We start from the raw sequence: 17411 nt of genomic DNA, 5'->3' as shown, positions 1-17411 counted from the left end.
TATCAAATCTAGTAAAATTGCTATGAGTTGGAGAAAGATGGATGAAAGTGTGAGCTGATTATTAATAATCCAAATCTCCAGACAAAATCATGGTCAAAAACCAATGACAGATTATCCAAAGGTCCCACTGGAATCTGAGTCCAAGAGGCCTCATGTGCTTTTATCAAGTTTTTAAATTAAAATGTGATAGTTTTCACATGAATAATTTATCATTTTTAAAGCAGTGAGTATAATCAGTGTATATTTAATTTATAAACAAACAGAAATCTACGCCAACAGGGACAGGGACGCCTCCTCCACCAACACGTCTAGTGCTTCTTGTTCCTAATGCCTCAAATACCCTTAAAATATTCTCCAAACAGAAAGGACGCTATTAAAGAAAAACTATTTCAGATGATATTTGATCTGGCTGAGACCTTGACCCCATTTTCAAACAATTTCAAAATCAAATTCATTTGATTGAAAATGCCATATAAATCCTATAAACATTCAACCACTGGTTCTTGAGATATACAACAATAATATTGGAGAGACAGATGGATGACTTTGCACAAGGGGAAATCATGACAGAGACCACCCCCACGGCAATACTGGCCCTCTGGGGAAAATGTCTTTACAGCCCCTCAGGTCCCAAGGCAGGCATTGTCTCACAAATAGCAGGCTCCTCAATGAGCCAAGGAGCAGGCATGAGGCTGGGGCAGGTTCGCTGGGGTACCTAGGCAGTGCCCAGGTGCAGGAAGCTGGATCATCAGCTTCAGTGGAACAGGGAGGCAGAGCGACGTCCTCCTTCGACTCTGAACTTGGTTGACCATGTCATCAGATTCAGGTGTGAGCAGAGCTTGGTTGGTTGTGCCATCTCCCTCAGACAGGGACATGGCTATGGAGGCCGTCTCATCGACCTCGGACAGGAACTTGGCTTGGGAGGCCGTCTCATCGACCTCAGACAGCAACATGGCTTTGGAGGCTGTCTAATCGACCTTGGACAAGAACTTGGAGTGGAAGGTCATCTCGTCGACCTCTGACAGGAACTTGGCGTGGGAGGTCACCTCGCCGACCTCGGACAGGAACATGACGTGTAAGGTCGCCTCCTTGACCTCCAGCAGAAATTTCACTTGGGAGGCCGCCCCGTCGACCTCAGACAGGAACTTAGTGTAGGAGGTCGCCTTGTCGACCTCCGATGGGAGTTCTGGAGATGAGACCTCATGGGTCTTATGCTGGAGTTCTGGGGAGGAGGTTGCCATGTTGACCTCGGACTGGGGCTCTGGAGCTGAAGTCGCCACGTTGACCTCTGATGGGAGTTCAGCAGGTGAGACCAGCTCGTAGGTCTCATGCTGGAACTCTGGGTAGGAGGTTGCCACGTTGACCTCCGGCGAGAACTCTGCAGGTGAGAATGCCTCATGGGTCTCAGGCTGGAGCTCTGGAGATGAAGTCACCATGTTGACATCAATCTGGAGCTTGGCAGGGAAGAACACCTCATGGGCCTCTAGCTGGAGCTCTGCATTTGCTCTCTTTTGGAGCCATTTGTAGGCATGCCAGCTGCCTTTGAAACATTCTTGAGAGCAGAAATAAGATCTGTGTATCCCAAGTTTAATATACATTGGACACAGTAGTTCCGTTTCTTTATTGCAGCCCTCAGTTTCACACGCCTGTGTCGCCCCCACCGACGCCCTGTCAGCCTAGGTCTGGGGCTGAGCAATGGAGGCCGCCCTGTTGGCCTCTGGCTCCCTCTCGTAGTATATGATGAACAGTTAGCCCACTTACTTTTAAACACGGGTAATTTTGTTATTTACCCACAGCGGTTTATCATAACGTTAGCTTGCTTACTATCAAACAAGGCTAATTTAATTATTTACACAGTAATTAGCGTAATGTTAACTCGCTTACTATCAAACACGGCTAATTTTATAATTTACACACAGTGCTTAGCGTAATGTTAGCTCACTTACCATCAAACACGGCTAATTTTATAATTTACACACAGTGCTTAGCGTAATGTTAGCTCACTTACCATCAAACACGGCTAATTTTATAATTTACACACAGTGGTTAGCGTGACGTTAGCTCATTTACTATCAAACACTGGTAATTTTATTATTTACACACAGTGGTTAGCGTAACATTAGCTCGCTAACTATCAAACACAGCTACTTTTATTATTTACCCACAGCAGTTTATCATAACGTTAGCTCACTTACTATCAAACATGGCTAATTTTATTTTTTACACACAGTGGTTAGCGTAATGTTAGCTCACTTACTATCAAACACTGGTAATTTTACTATTTACCCACAGCAGTTTATCGTACCGTTAGCTCACTTACTATCAAACACGGCTAATTTTATTATTCGTACACAGCGGTTAGTGTAACGTTAGCTCACTTACTATCAAACACGGCTAATTTAATTTTTTCACACAGCTGTTAGTGTAACGTTAGCTCACTTACTATCAAACACGGCTAATTTTATTATTCGTACACAGCGGTTAGTGTAACGTTAGCTCACTTACTATCAAACACGGCTAATTAAATTTTTTCACACAGCTGTTAGTGTAACGTTAGCTCACTTACTATCAAACACGGCTAATTTTATTATTCGTACACAGCGGTTAGTGTAACGTTAGCTCACTTACTATCAAACACGGCTAATTAAATTTTTTCACACAGCAGTTAGCGTAACGTTAGCTCACTTACTATCAAACACGGCTAATTTTATTATTTACACACAGCGGTTATCTGAGTGCTGTGACTAACATTACTGAAACCCTGATTGATTCCAACACTACCAGCTTTAACATTGCTGCTTGCAGTTAATTAAGTTAGCTAACGCTAGCTATCTAGTCCTGAGTAATTATTGACTCCGCCCACAGCCAACATACAAAAATCCAACCACATTTCCTCAATATTCATTTAACTTCATGTCTTTTTATCATGAGATCTATTTTTTCTCCATTAAACTGTAACTGTAATGTATGAAGATCAGGTAAAACTTATATGCAGTCATTATTGTGTAGAAATTAATAATTGTAATATTCATACAAAGTGGTTTGGGTTTCAGAAACTAATTTAAATATAAAATGTTAAAATTCACAAAAATGTGATTGGTTTCTGTCACGAGTTCCCCTTCAAGCAGCGCGCTGTGGAGCATGTGAGCGCGCGTGTACAAGCAGGTGAGCGAGCATCTGCTTTTCCCTTGTGAACAATCGTAACATTTCGACACATGCATTTGTTTATGTTTCTGTTATGTCTCCTCCCCGTCCTGTCATTGGTTGTTGTTTCATGTTTTGAATTGCCCTCAGCCGTCAGCCATTACGAGGCTGATTATGTTTCTATATATACCGCGCGTCTCCCAGCACACAAGGCAGAATATTGATTTGAATGCATGTGTTTGATAGTGAATGCGTTAGTCATAGTCATAGTCATAGTCATAGTCATAGTCCATGTTTCGGTTCGTTAGCTTAGTTCACGCTGGTTTCTCTGCTACCAGTCCCTTGTCTCGACCCTGTTTTCCGTGACCACGACCTTGATTCCTGCCTAGCCCTGGGTATGCCTGTTTGCCGATTGCCTGAACTTTGCATGTTACTGGATTACGTTTATGGATCGCGTTTTGGATTTGTCTGCCTGTCTCTCTCCTAAATAAAACCTGTTCATACTGCGCTTGCATCCGTCTGAACTTCCTCACGTCCACCCTGGGTAAATCAACTCCACAGTAGTACATCCCAGTGTCCTCTACAGTGAGCTCTCTGATCATCACACTGAACTCTGCTGATTTGGTGTCATCAAACAGTGAGAATCTTCCTGAATTTATCCACTCGTTTTTAGCTCCTGTCTTTATTTGGTCAGAACAGCCTGGTACTGAACCCTTACAGAAATATTTATTGTTTTGTGTGTATTCTGTAGTATACTTGCACTTGATAAGGACTCCTCCTCCTGAATATCCTGTTACTTCCTTGGAGGCTCCTCCATCTAACAAAACACCAAACATCCATCTGAGCAAAACCTTCCTTCATGTAACACTGCTGCTGATAGTGAGGATTATTCTGAAGTGCATTTCTTTACCTGAGATCAGACAGAGGGTGAAGATGAGGAGGATCTTCATCCTGAGTTCACACTCCCAGATCTCCACACCAACTCCACTTCAGAAAGATATTAAAGCTCCTGTAGGCACACCTAATTTATGACCAGGGTTTGGGGGGTTAGCCCTATGTATGTGGGCGTATGTGTGTTTGTGCTACTGGACTTTGTGAGTGTGTGAGTGAGATAACGGGTATCTATTTCATGTTTTTTTTTTTTTTATATTAGAAAATGTACTTAGTCTATTTTTTTTTTTTAAAGAGTTGGTAGAGTTTCAAAATTCTACAAACAATACCCCATAATGACAATATGAAAGTCGTTTGTTTGAAATCTTTGCAAATTTAGTAAAAATAAAAAACAAAAAAAGCACATTTGCGTAAGTATTCACAGCCTTTGCTCAATACTTTGTTGAAGCTCCTCTGGCACCAATTACAGCCTCAAGTATTTTTGAGAATGATGCTACAAGCTTGGCACACCTATTTTGGGGCAGTTTCTCCCGTTCTTCTTTGCAAGACCTCTCAAGCTCCATCAGGTTGGATGGGGAGCGTCGGTGCACAGCCATGTTCAGATCTCTCCAGAGATGTTCAATCGGGTTCAAGTCTGGGCTCTGGCTGGGCCACTCAAGGACATTCTCAGAGTTCCCTGTAGCCACTCCTTTGTTATCTTGGCTGTGTGCTTAGGGTCGTTGTCCTGTTGGAAGATGAACCTTCACCCTTTGTTCAAGAGGTCAAGAGTTCAATCTTTGTTCAAACTTTGGTCTGAGAGTCCTTCAGGTGCCTTTTGACAAACTCCACGTGGGCTGTCATGTGTCTTTTACTGAGGAGTGGCTTCCATCTGGCCACTCTACCATTCAGGCCTGATTGATGGAGTTCTACAGAGATGGTTGTTCTTCTGGAAGGTTCTCCTCTCTCCACAGAGACACGCTGGAGCTCTGTCACAGTGACCATCAGGTTTTTGGTCACCTCCCTGACTAAGGCCCTTCTCCCCCGATCGCTCAGTTAGGCCGGGCGGCCAGCTCTCGGAAGAGTCCTCCTGGTTCCAGACTTCTTCCATTTACGGATGATGGAGGCCACTGTGCTCATTGGGACCTTCGATGCTGCAGAAATGTTTCTGTAACTTTCCCCAGATCTGTGCCTCGATACAATCCTGTCTCGGCAGTCTACTGACAGTTCCTTGGACTTCATGGCTTGGTTTGTGCTCTGACATGCATTGTTAACTGTGGGACCTTATATAGACAGGTGTGTGCCTTTCCAAATCATGTCCAATCAACTGAATTTACCACAGCTGGACTCCAATCAAGTTGTAGAAACATCCCAAGGATGATCAGTGGAAACAGGATGCACCTGAGCTCAATTTTGAGTGCCATGGCAAAGGCTGTGAATACTTACGTAAATGTGCTTTTTTGGTTTTTTTATTTTTAATAAATTTGCAAAGATTTCAAACAAACTTCTTTCACGTTGTCATTATGGGGTATTGTTTGTAGAATTTTGAGGACAATAATGAATTGAATCCATTTTGGAATAAGGCTGTAACATAACAAAATGTGGAAAAGTGAAGCGCTGTGAATACTTTCCGGATGCACTGTATTTTGAAGCGTAAGGATGGTTTAGGTGAAATACGTCTGATGTAAGAAGTGTATCAAATGGTTGATATTGGTTATACGTGTGTGTTACTGTGTGGTGGATTTCGTTTTGTGTAACTAAACTGTTAGAAAACGCATGATGGTTGAATGTGAACAGAAATGAGCAGAATGTTTGTTTGTGAAATAATTGAAACATTTGTTGATGACGTTTTGGGGGGAATGGCGTGACGTTGAATAAAAATTTATTGAAATAAAACCCAAAACGGTTAAACCATAGTCGATATGGCTGAAGACATGAAAAAATATTTTATTACATACCTTCTAAACAGAACTCTTCAGCAGGCAAACGTTTTAAAGACTGTGTTTTATAAGAATCGCACATATTATATGCTTTCTAAACAGAAACCCCCTTTAGGAAGTAAATGTTTAAAGTGTTGTTTAAAAGAATCGAGCGTTTAGTTTAAACCAGAAGACGAGATGTCTTGTAGGCTCGGATACACAGAACTGACAACCATTCATTATCCTTATTAAAAACAGGTGAAATCTACGATTGTTCATGGTGTTGTTTCAATAGTTCCCTTGGGGTTTTTCTTTGCTTCAAATAAGCTGTATCTGGGTCGAAATAATTAGCTCCTCACTTTTCCTTCCATGTTGAAATTTATCCAATCTTGTGATTGTTATCTGAATCTTGTGATGAAATTGTGAGGACAAAACTGTTTTTTAGATAGAACTATATTGTAGTGAGAACAAGGTTTGTCATAAAAAAAAAAAAAGATCATTCTCATCTGGTATTGTTAGAGAAAGTAAAAAAGATCAGAGGACATCTGACACACTCACTAGCACAGTAATCATAAGTATTTAAATAGATATGTTAAATAGATATGATAGTTAATAGACATGATCAATTTCATTTAAAACATTCCTGTCTGTTTCGCCTCTGTGCACAATATCATACCTCCTGTATCTGCATGGGAGTGTTTATTTTAAATAAACTGGAGGTGTGAATAAACTGGACCCTGGAGGTGTGAGGCGAACGTGCTAACCACTAAGCCTAAGCTGAATTTTCTCAACATCAATTTTTGTGTAGTTTGTTATCAGAGGGTCTAGATGTACATGATACATCTGATGAACAAGATTTCCTCTCCAACGCTATAATGATGGATGGAAACTAGGACTTAATGTTAGATACTGTAGAAAGGTCATATAGAACATTGAGAAATCTCATTAGGAATTAAGTCATCTATCACGTTGCCTTTTATTCTGATCACAACCAGCCAGTTATATTCTTTCTGATTTTAGTCTTTGTTTAGACTTTGTAGATCCTGAAGAAGCAAAAATCTAAGGAACCCTTAAACTTCAGCCTAATGATCTGCAATGTCTGAACACAATGCTTGAAAAGACACGTATAATGACCTTGAAAAGGTCGAAAGGGGTTCTATGTATTAGCTAATGTGTTGTAAAATGAGTCATAAGCAGCAGGATGGCTCTTTCAGTATGGATACATTCAGGGTCTCTCTCTCGCTCGCTCTTTATTTCACTATTAAAGTAGTGCTTAAACAGATACATAACAGAGTTTTATTTTGTACATGCATACCATCTTAATCTTCACCTATCATCGTTCCCTGTTAACGAAATCTTTCACCACCGAATAAAACAGTTTAAGTCACTAACCAAAGTAAGTATACAAACTGAAGCTATGCTAAATGAACAAAAACAGTGAACCTTACTTAAAGAAATTCCTAAAATCCTTTGACCAAGTATATGGCTGTGACATCTGTCTATTAAATAAATACCAGTCCTTCAGGCTGTAAAATAAGGGTCAAAATATTCTGTCAGTAGTTTGGCACTGTGACTCAAAAAGTTGTTTTTCATCTGACATCTGAAAGCTAACTACTGTCCCAACTGCCATACAATACTGATAATGCTCTTACACTTAAGAGGGCTGAATGGCAGACCTTGTTACATAATATTATTATATTTCTTCCTTATAATGTCTTATATTATATAAAATATATTCTTATATATCATAAATTAGTTTTTGTTTTTTCTTATACGTTGACACGGGAGAAGAGGGGCCAATGGGGCAATGCTGGTGCGAAGGTAAGTCTGCACAAGGACATGTCTTTACAACTACAAGCGACTAGTCAAATTAATACTTCACATGGTATTCATAAGGTGCCATAAGTTTCTGCTACTCTATGGATCATGCTGAAGTTTGAACAAAAAGTCATTTCTTCTTAATTTGTTTATCAACTTTTATTGCATGCCAGAATGCAATAAAAGTTATTTCCCAGATTCTAACATTCAGATGCTCCTAAACAAATTATTATAAAGTATGAGTTTGTAACTTATCAGCAAAGACTGTACTATCATTTCCCTTATAATGCATTTCCTAAGAATTTTCTGATTAAAAAAAACAACAACATGAAACACATACCCATTATCTCTCACACACACACTCATAACGTCCAGTAGCACACACACACACACACACACACACACACACACACACACACACATACGCCCTCATACGTAGGGCTAACCCCCCACACCCTGGTCATAAATTATCTGGGCCTACACAACTGTCAGTCAGGGGAACACAGAGGGTCATAAATCATCAATCAATTTGACTGACAGTTTGACAGAAACTGTATGATATTACTACTAATGTGCTGTGTGTTCATCTGTGTCTTTACCAGAAACTGAAGCTACACCCACTTCCCCTTCTAGAAGTGTGACAAAGAGCTCTACGGGAAGTGTGTGTGTGAAATATGTGTGAACTATGTGCCTCTGGTCAGTTACAGTCTATAAACTATCATATGAAGTTGTGAGTGTGTTTAATATTAACATTCTGCATCTGAGCATCTTTCTCCATGGGAGTTATTTCTCCTCTCAGTGCTCCAGTATTAACTTTACTGAGGATATGTATTACTCCATGTCAGTGTGTACTGCTCTACTGCCAGGAGGCCTCTACTGCCCTCTACAGCACAAGGTGTGTAACAGAGGGAGAAAGATACAGTTTAAAGTGAACACCACAGTATTTTATCAGAAGAAATAAACATCATCCTAGTGTAATTTTTAAACATACAGTGAGAAGAAGAGTTTGTCTCTGCAGTAAAGTTGCTCAGCATTTCATATCTGCCTGAAATTCAGTAACAAGGTCCATCTGCTTGTTGAAAATCTTTTATTTTATTTTCTTTTATTTTTTTTACTGTGCCCGAGTTTTGAATCCTCACTGAATAATATTCTGGTGAATATTAAACACTGAAATTTACTATTGCTGTGACTTTCAGTGTTCGTTTGATGCCAATCCAACTTCAGAGTTATATACATCAATAATAATAATAGAGTAAAGAGCTGGAGAACAGCAGATATGAGAGTACAGAGCAGTATCAGTGAGCGTGATCATTAAAAAAGAGCGTATAGAGAAACTTCCACATGTGAGTGCACTTCAGTTTGCTGAGCACTGAGCACTGAGACATGCTTCATTTCCCTCTAACATCAGTGTCTACACATTGCTTGTGAGAAGTTTTGGCACATGTTCACAGGGGAAAGTAGTTAATGCATGCTCAAAAGGTCACTAGAGGTCAGAGGTCAGAGGTCATAGACTAATCTGAGATTCCTTGAATTGTCAGAATCATGCACACATCAATATATGTTACATGAAAAAGGAAGATTTTCTGAAGAGGGATAGAATAAAAATTAGATAGTAATAAAAAAAATAGAGTAAAAACTAATACATTATCACTTCTAATAATATTATATGAAGAAGTCACGGCAACACGAAATAATACACATTTCTACCTTCCAACCAAAGTGGCAGGCTGTATGTTGTAATTATATAAAATAAAAGCAGGCCCAATGTGTGCTGTCACTGTGAACGGAATCCTGGTCAGCATCTGGTAAGCGTCTGGTCAGCGTCTGAGTCTCACATGTTAGCGCTGCCCTCCTCAGTCTGGCCCACATGAATACAGGAACACATAGAGGTGAAGGGAAAATTGTGCAGAAACATCTTCAGGAAGCACAAAACCAGCAGGATCAGCCATTCAACCAGTGACTGTGACTGATCTTTAACATTTCCTGCAGGACTCTTGCTACCTGACAGAGCTCCATCACATACCAACTGACACATTTGGGCTGTTGAAATGTGAACAAACATGAACTGCTCTTATCAACCTTACAGAAGGAAACACCTGCTTCCAGCATAAAACCAGATATGAGGCTAACGGCCAAGCAGTGATCAGGTAATTCCGATTATAAACCCTAGGTCTGTTATATCATGCAAATTAGCTAAGTAGAATAAGAATAAGGCATCTTCACTATATACAGTCATTGCAGAAAATACTGCTTTTGAGGAAAGGGGAACGGGGGAGGAAGAAGAGGAAGAGGAAGAAGGAGAAGAACAGATATCTGAACAAAACAGTAGAGTTCCAGTGCCACATGATTGAAGTCCTAATGATGCTAAACTAAATAGATGAAGTAACATGACTGACTGAAGCATAGTCAGAAGAGACGTCTTCCTTAATCTGTGGAACTGCATCATTAGAGCTGGGGGCCCTGGAGTGAAAACTCACTGCTGCGTAAGTCAGACCTTCATCAGGTTTCTCAGCCGAGAGACGTGTGGGTAACTGAGCTGTGGAGTAGATGTCCTGATCAGAGGGGATTGTGGGTCGTTGAGCAGTAGAATAAACAGCAGAATCACAGGGGCTTGTGGGTAATTCTGTGTTTGCATAAACAGTTTGAGAAGGATCAGAGAGGATTGTGGGTAGTTGAGCAGTAGAGTAAACTGAAGAAGATCCAGCATCTGAGGCAGAAAGTCGTCTGGTGTCTTTAATCTCCTCGTACTCACAGACATCAAGAGGAACCTGAGAGATAAACAGAAACAAAAAATATAAAGGCTTTCCCCTTTTTTTCAAAAGACTAAGACATAAGATTTGGTACTGAACACACGCACACACACACACACACACACAAACAATGATGAAGACAATTACATCTTGGTCATTTCCTGAGTTTTGGACAGAACACTGGTCACTAGCAGCTGTACCTGCGGAAAAAAACAAAATACATTTACACAATCAGTAGTTATTATTAGCGGTGCTTGAAAAGCACTACTACTGTTGTTATTGTTGTTATTTTTAGTTTGGGATTTTATGATGGCTCGAAAGCCTGTAGCGTCTTCATTCATCTACATTTAAAAAAAATCTACACAACACTGTTAAAAATGTAGGTTTAATCTTAAGGTAAGATAAATCATGTCACATCTTTTTACACCTTTCCACAAAATTCAAGTGAAAAACAAATAGAATTATTTTCGGGGGAAAAACTAAAAGAAAAAAAAAGTACAGTAACCCCAAATAAAGATCAGCTGTTTCTGCAGGATTTTTTAAAAAATCTTCTTCGTTTCATTCAACTGCTGAAGCCATGGTCCAGAAAGAGCATACAAAGCATGTATAGGATCTCAGTCATGAGGTAATGATAAACAGAGGGGTATAAAAGAATTTCCAAAATGTTAGATGTACCAAGGAACACCGTAAAGACCATCATCAACAAGTGGAGAAAATAGAGCATCACAGTGACATCATCAAGAACAGGACGTCCCTCCAAAACAGATTAATGCACAAGACAAAAATGATCATTGATGCTGCCAAGAGACCGATAGCAATATTAAAGGACTGCTCACTTTAGAACTTTTTGGGCATAATTCTAAAAGACATGTTTGGTGCATAAACAAGACAGCTTATCACCCAAGGAACACTATGCCCACAGTGAAGCATGGTGGTGGCAGCATCATGCTGTAGGCCTGCTTCTCTTCAGTTGGGGCTGGGGCTTTAGTCAGGATAGAGTGAATCATGGAGCACAATAATGAACCAAAGCACAAATCCAACTCAACAAACGAGTAGCTTCAGAAGAAGAAGATAAACATTTTAGAGTGGTTCAGTCAGAGCCCAGATCTAAATCCTATCAAAACCCTGTGAAATTATTTGAAAAGGGCTGTGCACAGTTAGACCCCCTCGCAATGTGATAGATCTGGAACATTTTTGCAAGGAAGAGTGGGAAAAAATCCCCCAAAAACTGATAAATATTGTAAACTCTGTCATTAATCATTTGTTTATTCAGGAATTCATCTTCATTAACTTCATCAGATTGCAGTGCATAAAACACATCCTCCAACCAACATATTTGTGTTAAACATTTGATCATGTGGTGTGTGTGTGTGTGTATACCTTGCTTACTGCATCTCTTTTGTAGAGTCAAAGTGAGGAATATGATTGCAATCAGAAGCAGCAGCAGAATTACAGACACAGTGATCACAGTGGAAGCTGGAAATCCTGGAAGAGAAACAAACAGACAGTCACTTTAACCTACATGCTGATCATTCATAAGGGATCAGATTCATCAAAGTCATGTAGTTAGATTCTGGGGGTGATGAGGATCTGAGCAGAATCACCTGCTGGAGGAGAAGCTGGAGTAGACTCAGATGAGGATGATGATGATGATGATGATGACGATGATGATGACGATGATAATGATGATGGTGACGATAGTGACAATAATGTTGATGATATTGATGATGATGATGGTGATGATGACGATGATGATGATGGTGACGATGGTGACGATGATGATGATGATGGTGGTTGTGGTGGTGGTGATGATGATGATGATGGTGGTGGTGGTGGTGATGATGATGTTGGTGGTGATGATGATGACGATGATGATGGTGATGGTGATGATGAGGGTGGTGGTGATGATGATGGTGGTGATGATGATGGTGATGGTGATGATGATGAGGGTGGTGGTGATGATGATGATGGTGGTGATGATGCTGATGATGACGGTTGTGTGGGTTTGGAGGTTGAAACTGGGACACGTGGATCTAAAGCTGTGAAAATATTGAGTGAATCTAGAAAATGACAGAGCAGTACAGATTCAAAACAATACGGTATACAATTTTTGTGGAACTTCAGAATGTGATCAAAGCAGTGAAAAGTTAAGTTAGATAATAAATGACTAACTGCCAGTAATATCACAGGCTAGTGTAGGTTAGGATGTGCACTGATTCTATGCTACACACAAAGCCTCTGTAACGTCAGAATAGTTAATGCAGTGTGTCTCCATGTCTCTACAAACTCACCAGTAACTGTCAGGTTGATCTGTGTGAAATAAACCTTGTATCCATGATCAGATGTCCAGGCTGCTTCAGCTCCACACCAGTATTCACCAGAGTCCTGCTCAGTTACATTTCTAATACTCACAGTCAACATTTGTGTTTCTCTGTCATCATACAGGGAGAATTTCCCCTTATTTACATATTTTCTACTTTCTTTAACAGATTCTTTATAAGAACAAGCAGCACGTTGCAGCCTCGTCTTGCAGAGAAACTTGGGGTCGCTCCTGAGGGATTCTGGGTATTTACAGTGGACAGTCAAATCTCCTCCTACATGGACAGTCTTACTGATGGCCTTCTCATAGGACAGATCTGCAAATCACAACCAATCAGATCAGTTTATATGTGTAGTGGCCTGGGAAAACCCTTCACATGGTGAATTTTGATATTTTATACTATATAGTTTGGACCCTAAAGGTTTTCCTGAATCCCTATGCAATGCCACAATTTCCACACCACATCGTCACTGCCTTTCTACACACTGTGGACTTTTGCTATTTCTGTATGCTGCACTTCATACGAAAATAAACTTCAAATACACATCATTCTCTTCAAGTGTGAGACGGTCTACATGGGATGTTCCTCACTTCATGTGAAGCAGTAAAAGTCCTGTCCCATTTCGTACAACCCAGTTTTGTGGAGGTACACTTATTATGTCAGCATTCTTCAACATATGTGTAGCAGCTTGGTAGAACCCTTCATATAGTGAATTTTGATATTTTCTACTATTTTTCAGAATTACAGATGTTCCTGAACTGAAATATGTTTCTAATGTTTGTATGGTTCTTAATCGGGTGGTCTGGTGATACAGTAGATAACATTCACAGCTCCATTTTCATGGGTTCAGGTTACTGTCTGTGTGGAGTTTTACATCTTCTCCCTGTGTGTGATTGGCTATTCTAAATTACCCCAGCTCGGAATTCTCCTGCATTGTGCACAGTGTTCCTGGGATAGGATCTGGATCCATGTGACCCTGACCAGGATAAAGTGCTTACTGAAGATGGATGGATGGATGGATGAAGGTTTCTCAGACACAAATAAAGTTACATCATTTTAAAATCTGGTTACCCCCAACAATGAAAAGAGGGGAAAATGCATTTAAACATGTGATTCTGACTGTAGTGTTTTGACAGTCTGAATATGTTTACAAACTTATTACGCTTATTTCTGTTTCGTTATAGCAAACCCTTTTCTTCTTTAATCTTTTTTTTTTAACCGGAATTCAGCCACAGCACAATCTGACCAGGTTTCCCACACCACCACACATAAATGGTAACATAATCCTGTCATAATCTTCTGGGGATATTATTATTCTGTTCTAGGAGAGCTGTAATATTTTATGTCAGCATAGCAATATAAACTTATTAGCAAAAAACTATTCAGAAATAAAAGCTGAGTCCTAACGTTACAGTTGGCAGTTTAGCTTTACCTTTAACTCTGATCAACATTTAATGAGTTATATTTAATGTAACACAATAAATTTACACATAAACATGATCACAACATTTCTTCTGATAAAACACATAATTAAATCTCCTCACCTTCTCTTACATTCAGCTTCACTACAGTGTAGATCTGTATTTCATCAGACACAACAACAGCACACGCGTATGTTCCAGTGTCCTCCGTAATCAGCTCTCTGATAAACACACTGAAGAATCCTGCACTTCTGTTGTCCTGAATTGAGAATCTGCCATCATGTGACCATTCACTGTTTAGTTTTGTTGTTATTCGATTAAAACACCACTGATGTGATCCCATCTTACAGAAAGATTTGGGTTTGTATTTATATTCATCCTCATATCTGCACTTGATGTTGATTCCTCCCCCTGCATATGCACTCACTTCTCTAGAGACCGAGCCCCCTGGTAAAAGCAAGTTCAATCCTGCTCAATTAATTAAAACTGGAAGCAGTTACTAAAAATGATACTTGAGTTCAAGCTAAAAAAAATCAAGTCTTCACAGTTAAATGATTTTTCTTTACATGATGTCTCACTCACATCTTCATATCTTTAAACACAACTAATTTCTATAAATTGAGTTAGAATTAAGGGAAATGTTTGAGTTTGTACTTTTCTTATTTCTATGAAATCTAGTGAAATTGCTACGAGGTGGAGGAAGATGGATGAAAGCGTGAGCCGATTATTAATAATCCTAATGTACAAACAAAACCATGGTCAAAAACCAATGACAGATTATATATAGGTCTGACTGGAATCTGAGTCCAAGAGGCCTCATGCGCTTTTATCAAGTTTTTAAATTAAAATGTGATAGTTTTCACGTGAAGAATTTATGATTTTTAAAGCAGTGAGTATAACTGGTGTATATTTAATTTATATACAAGTAGAAATCTATGACAACAGCATTGACAGGGAGGCCTCCTCCACCAACACGACTAGTGCTTCTTGTTCCTAATTCCTCTAATACCCTTAAAATATCCTCCAAACAGAAAGGACACTATTCAAGAAAAACTATTTCAGATTATATTTGACCTTGCTGAGACCTTGACCACGTTTTCGATCAATTTCAAAATCAAATTCATTCATCTTCTGGTTTCAGTGAAAATTCCATGTAAATCCTACAAAAATTCAACCATTGGTTCTTGAGATATACAACGATAATATTAGAGAGACAGATGGATGACTTTGCACGAGGGGAAGTCGTGACAGAGCGAGCCCCCCCCCCCCCCCCCCCCCCCCCCCCGTCTTGAGGCAGGCATTGTCCCACAGATAGCAGGCTCCTCAATGAGCCGAGGTGCAGGCATGAGGCTGCTGGGGTCTCTAGGCAGCACCCAGGTGCGGGAAGCTGGATCGTCAGCTTCAGTGGAACAGGGAGGCAGAGCGACGGCCTCCATCGACTCTGCAGGCTGAACTTGCTTGACCATGTCATCAGACTCAGGTGTGAGCAGAACTTGGTTGGACGTGCTGTCGCCCTCAGACAGGAACATGGCTTGGGAGGCTTCTTGTCGACCTCGGACAGGAACATGGCGTGGGAGGTCGCCTCGTCGACCTCTAGCAGGAACTTGGCATGGGAGTTCTGGAGATGAGACCTCATGGATCTCGTGCTGGAGCTCTGGGGAGGAGGTCGCCATGTTGACCTCCAGCTGGAACTCTACAGGTGAGACCACCTCATGGATCTCAGGCAGGAGCTCTGGAGATGAGGTCAGCTCCCTCTCGTAGTATATGGTGAACGGCTAGCTCACTTACTATCAAGCATGGCTAATTTTATTATTTACACACAGTGGTTAGCGTAACGTTAGCTCGCTTACTATCAAACACAGCTAATTTTATTATTCACACACAGCCGTTATCTGAGTGCTGTGACTAACATTACTGAAACACTGATTCCAACACTGCCAGCGTTAACATTGCTGCTTGCAGTGAAAGTAAGTTAGCTAATGCTAGCTAACTAGTCATGAGTAACTGACTCCGCCCACAGCCAGGAGACAGAAATCCAACCACATTTCCTCAATGTTCATTTAAATTCATGTCTTTTTATCTATCTATCTTGCATATCTATCTTGCATATCTTGTATATCTTGTTTATTTATTTTGTTTATTTATCTTGTTTATTTATCTGTGTATTATCTGTTTATTCTTCTTGTGTATTGAATGTACATGTTTGCACGGAGCAAAAAGGAGTGGCTCTTAATTTCATTGTACATATGTATAGTGACAATAAAAGGCATTCATTCATTCATTCATTTTATCATGAGATCAGTTTTTTTCTCCATTAAACTGTAACTGTGATGTATGAAGATCAGGTAAGACTTATATGCAGTCATTATTGTGTAGAAATTAATAATTGTGATATTCATACAAATTGGTTTGGATTTCAGAAGCTAATTTAAATATAAAATGCTAAAATGCACAAAAATGTGATTGGTTTCTCAGCCATGCAAAAGTCTTTTAGTCAAGTTTTTTACTTGAAAGGTCTGAATAAATATCTCCTACTCACCTTCCTTCACCTTCAGTTCCACCCGTGTGTAAGTGTTATTTCCCTTGGGTAAATCAACTCCACACTGGTATGTCCCAGTGTCCTCTACAGTGAGCTCTCTGATCTTCACACTGAACTCTGCTGATTTGGTGTCATCAAACAGTGAGAATCTTCCTGAATTTATCCACTCGTTTTTAGCTTCTTTCTTTATTTGGTCATGACAGCCTCGTACTGAACCCTTACAGAAATATTTTTGGTTTTCTCTGTATTCTGTATCATACTTGCACTTGATAAGGACTCCTCCTCCTGAATATCCTGTTACTTTCTTGGAGTCTCCTCCATCTAACAAAACACCAAACATCCATCTGAGCAAAACCTTCCTTCATGTAACACTGCTGCTGATAGTGAGGATTATTCTGAAGTGCATTTCTTTACCTGAGATCAGACAGAGGGTGAAGATGAGGAGGATCTTCATCCTGAGTTCACACTCCCAGATCTCCACACCAACTCCACTTCAGAAAGACATTAAAGCTCCTGTCGTGTTACACACTGTTACTGTCTCTGTCCCGCTCTGTGAATGTTCTGTGTGTCTTCATCTGTGTTTTAACCAGAAAGTGAAGCAATGGCCACTTCCCATTTTGGCTCACTATGAA

The 17411-nt window shown here is 40.1% G+C and overlaps 1 protein-coding gene across 1 annotated transcript; it reads right to left on the bottom strand.

Annotated features, from left to right (window-relative positions):
* Positions 1 to 11955: 11955 nt before the first annotated feature.
* Positions 11956 to 17233, bottom strand: LOC128615128 (polymeric immunoglobulin receptor-like). The gene is made up of 5 exons (XM_053636986.1): positions 17194 to 17233; positions 16780 to 17100; positions 14364 to 14687; positions 12790 to 13134; positions 11956 to 12537 (listed from the first exon to the last, which is right to left on the bottom strand). Exons 1-5 carry the CDS (start codon positions 17231 to 17233, stop codon positions 12065 to 12067), a joined length of 1503 nt encoding a protein of 500 aa, XP_053492961.1. The 3' UTR covers positions 11956 to 12064.
* Positions 17234 to 17411: the final 178 nt, after the last annotated feature.

The sequence above is a fragment of the Ictalurus furcatus genome, chromosome 11 (genome assembly GCF_023375685.1).
Source record: "Ictalurus furcatus strain D&B chromosome 11, Billie_1.0, whole genome shotgun sequence".
In the NCBI taxonomy this organism is placed as follows: domain Eukaryota; kingdom Metazoa; phylum Chordata; class Actinopteri; order Siluriformes; family Ictaluridae; genus Ictalurus; species Ictalurus furcatus.
This window is presented reverse-complemented; position numbering and strand designations above follow the sequence as displayed.